Here is a 3,624-nt window from a genome sequence, read left to right as displayed (position 1 = left end):
CCTTCCCATTACAAATAATACCCCTAACGTGTAAGTGATATGAGTTTATTCAACAAGGAGACAATGTTTTCATTTCCCTGTCAGACGGAGAACTATTATGCATGTGCTGGGTAATTTGGCTGCATTTCTATGTCATGCTAATGGTGGTTTATTGTGACTGAATACCCTTGTGGTGGTGGCCTGCTGTCAAACGATGGATTTGTAAAGAATTTGTATCCTCCGGGAGGTGGCCTGGTTCTCTGTCTGTCTGTCTGTGTGACACCGACCTGGCTATTGGTCTGCCAACTTGCCTGGCGTGCTTTCAAATCTATTTGTCTGTTTGTCTGGCTATCTGCCTGCATGTCAGTTGGTCTGTCTCTTTATCTTTTGTCCGTCTGTTCATCTGCCTGCCTGTCATTCTGTGTGTGTGCGCGCGTACTGTATATATGTGGGTCTCAGCAGTTTGTCTGAGGGTGTCCCGGGAAGTTTTTTTTTCTCTTTTTTCTCTACTGTGGTATCTTCTACTAGCCAGCTAGTGGTTATGCTAATATGATGAGTAATCGACCCAGAACCCAGGAGAGGCGTTGGCTCGAACCTGACTTCGGCTCTGCAGGTCAACGTTGGGCCGCTAGATGCAGAGGACGTGTGACAAACCCTAACTGGGTCACCAATTGTCTCATGTGTTTGTTTGTTTGTTTTTATAGTTTTTTTTATATATATATACACGTGTAGCTCTATAACACCAGATTCCGTGCTCTCTCTCTCTCTGGCCTTTATCAAAAAAGTGGAGTCTCTCTCCAGGTCTCTCCTTTGTTTTTACCCAGCAAACACGCAACGTCAGGGAGACGTTCAGATCATGTCTTAATAATGTCCGTCGGTCCAGAATCCCATTTGTACGTCTGCTGGACCCCTCAATATTCAAACGTCTGGCTTGGACCCCTCTAAGACGTCTGTGGACGTGCAAAACGGGTTCAATATCTGAACGTTAAAAAAAACATTCATTCTGGCTCCTAATTGGATGTCTTTGGACGTCCGAAAAAGACAAAAAAGACGTCTAAAAGACGTATGTTAGACATGTCTTTGCTCAGTGGGTATGACCAAGTTCAGCCTTCACTTGGTGTTTTCTCTTCCCCTTTGGCCTATGTCTGGTCTCTCCAGTCTATATGCGACCCCCCCTCCCTCTCTCTCTCGGTCTCTCTCTCTCTCGGTCTCTCTCTCTCATAGCCTATATGACCAGGTCAGGTCTCTCGGCCAGTTTGAGGGCCTCCTGCATGCTGGCGGCGGACAGCTTGCGGTTGATGTTGCGGTAGCGGCAGAGGATGATGTTCCGGTAGGTGGTCCTCAGGTCGCGGTTGAAGAAGGCGTAGATGAAGGGGTTGATGAGGGAGTTGGCATAGCCCAGCCACAGCAGGGTCCTCTCCGCCCACAGGGGCACGCAGCTGCACTCCACGCCGCAGACGAAGGGCCGGGCGGTGGAGAGGAGGAAGAAGGGCGTCCAGCAGACGCTGAAGGCCCCCACCACGATGCCCAGCGTGGCCGCCGCCTTCTGCTCCCGCTTGAAGATGGAGATGTTGTTCTTCCTGTCTCGCCTCCTGTCTTCCTTCTCGCGCTGCAGCTTGTGGGCGGCCGCCGCGCTGTCCGCGCCGTCCCCCGTCGCCGCCGGGCCCCCGCCCCGCCTCGCCTCCTCCCCGCCACCCTCCCCCGCCCGGGGGAAGCCCGCGATAGTGTGCTTGGCGGCGCTGAGCTTGGCGGCGCGGTAGATGCGGTAGTACATGAAGAGCATGACGGACATGGGGACGTAGAAGGCCACGGCGGTGGAGTAGACGGTGTAGCCCAAGTCCTGGCTGATCAGGCACACCTGGTCGTCGTTGACGTTCTGCGCCCAGCCGAAGAGGGGGGGGAGGGTGATGGAGGCGGAGAGGAGCCAGACGGACAGGACGATCTTGGCCATGCAGCGCCCGCTCTGCCTCACTGGGTAGGTTAGGGGCTTGGTGATGCCCAGATACCTGGGAGTTCAACGGGTACACCAGGATTTGAAATAGGATGAGGTTTATGATGGCATCATTGGCATGAATGAAGAAGCCTACAACATCATTTTGCCATGTTTCTGTATTCATGCAAATGCGATTTGATATGGAGGGGGAAAAACGTTTTGATGAGTGGAAAATCATGTAGAAAAATGGATTCTGTCAGACTTTGGCGCATCAGATGTTGTCTCACCTGTCTATACTGATGACACACAGCGTCATGATGGACGCGGTACAGCACATCACGTCCATGGCGATGAAGACGTTACAGAACACCTGTCCAAAGATCCACCGGCCACCGATCAGGTCCGTGATGATGACGAAAGGCATCACGGCCACCGCCACCGACAGGTCCGCCACGGCCAAAGACACGATGAGAAAGTTGGATGGCTGCTTGAGTTTCTTGACAAAGCAAACGGATATGACCACCAGTAGGTTACCGCAGATGGTCAGGAAGGTGAGCATGGTGAGGACCCCTCCGATGAGGATCTTCTCCACGCTCCGGTAGGTGAGAATCTGCTCGCCGCAGCTCGTGTCGTTTTCGGTGGGATGCAAAGTTAGTGAAGTTCCGGAGGTGGTTACCGGAGCCCCGAACACACGCACGTCCATCACCTCCGTGGTCATCCCCCTGGCGAGTTCCTTCATCTGTCCATGAGTCAAACTATAGGCTACTCGCTGTAAATTAATAAATTGCATTTGGCACCACTGAAATCATCATTTTAATCCATTCGTTTGCAATTCGTTGCTTTCCAACTTCATTTTAATCAAAGGTCATTTGCATGGCAATTTCTCTTAATTACCTGTCCCGTTATCCGTGCCTCGGTCAGCGCCACATAATAAGGTTAATGGGTGTGGGAGAGAGGATTAACGGGATAAACCGACTCCGGTTAACACGCTTGGAGAGTAAAACCGTGCGTACGGGAATTCACTGAGAGTAAGTCATCGTCAGTCGAGGACCGGTCACTCACTGAACAACTGTCAGGTTTGGTGAGAGAGAAGTACACTGAGATGACGTCAGAGCGCACAGACGACGTTTCGAAAATTAGGATTAAGATTCATGAACGGAGGAAATCCACAACCCCCAACTGATTATTAATTGGACTGTATTTTATCAAATACATCAATCAATAAATACATAGACTAATTTACTGTAAAATCTTCATCTCTCTCTCTCTCTCTCTCTCCCTCTCTCTCTTTCTCTCTCTCTCTCTCTCTCTCTCTCTCTCTCTATATATATATATATATATATATGAGTGGGGAGGGTATAACTTTTGTTCAGGCGGCAAAGGAATAAATCCAACTATTGGGGCCGAGCCGATATTCTCATATCGTTTGGCGCCATCGCGTGGTTTTGCGCACCAAGGGTATGAGTGGTGCCCTGTGTGTGTGTGTGTGTGTGTGTGTGTGTGTGTGTGTGTGTGTGTGTGTGTGTGTCTAGTGTGTGTGTGTATGTATGTGTGTGTGTGTGTGTGTGTGTGTGTGTGACAATTATAATAGGCTACCACAATGAAAACATTGTTATGTTCTTAAGATGAGATGTCATTGCAATATGTTGTTGTCGGTGTCTTAATTCTTTCTGAGAAAACGTGTGTAGACTATAGGCTTCAGAAATGCTCCA

The 3,624-nt window shown here is 50.0% G+C and overlaps 1 protein-coding gene across 1 annotated transcript; it reads right to left on the bottom strand.

Annotated features, from left to right (window-relative positions):
• Window positions 1-1,204: 1,204 nt before the first annotated feature.
• LOC311326860 (5-hydroxytryptamine receptor 7-like) lies at window positions 1,205-2,651 on the bottom strand (the record flags this gene model as incomplete). Its single annotated transcript, XM_084459838.1, has 2 exons — window positions 1,205-1,985; window positions 2,200-2,651. 2 exons carry the CDS (start codon window positions 2,649-2,651, stop codon window positions 1,205-1,207), a joined length of 1,233 nt encoding a protein of 410 aa, XP_084315964.1.
• Window positions 2,652-3,624: the final 973 nt, after the last annotated feature.

This window comes from Borostomias antarcticus (genome assembly GCF_949987555.1).
Source record: "Borostomias antarcticus genome assembly, chromosome: 29".
Lineage (NCBI taxonomy): Eukaryota > Metazoa > Chordata > Actinopteri > Stomiiformes > Stomiidae > Borostomias > Borostomias antarcticus.
This window is presented reverse-complemented; position numbering and strand designations above follow the sequence as displayed.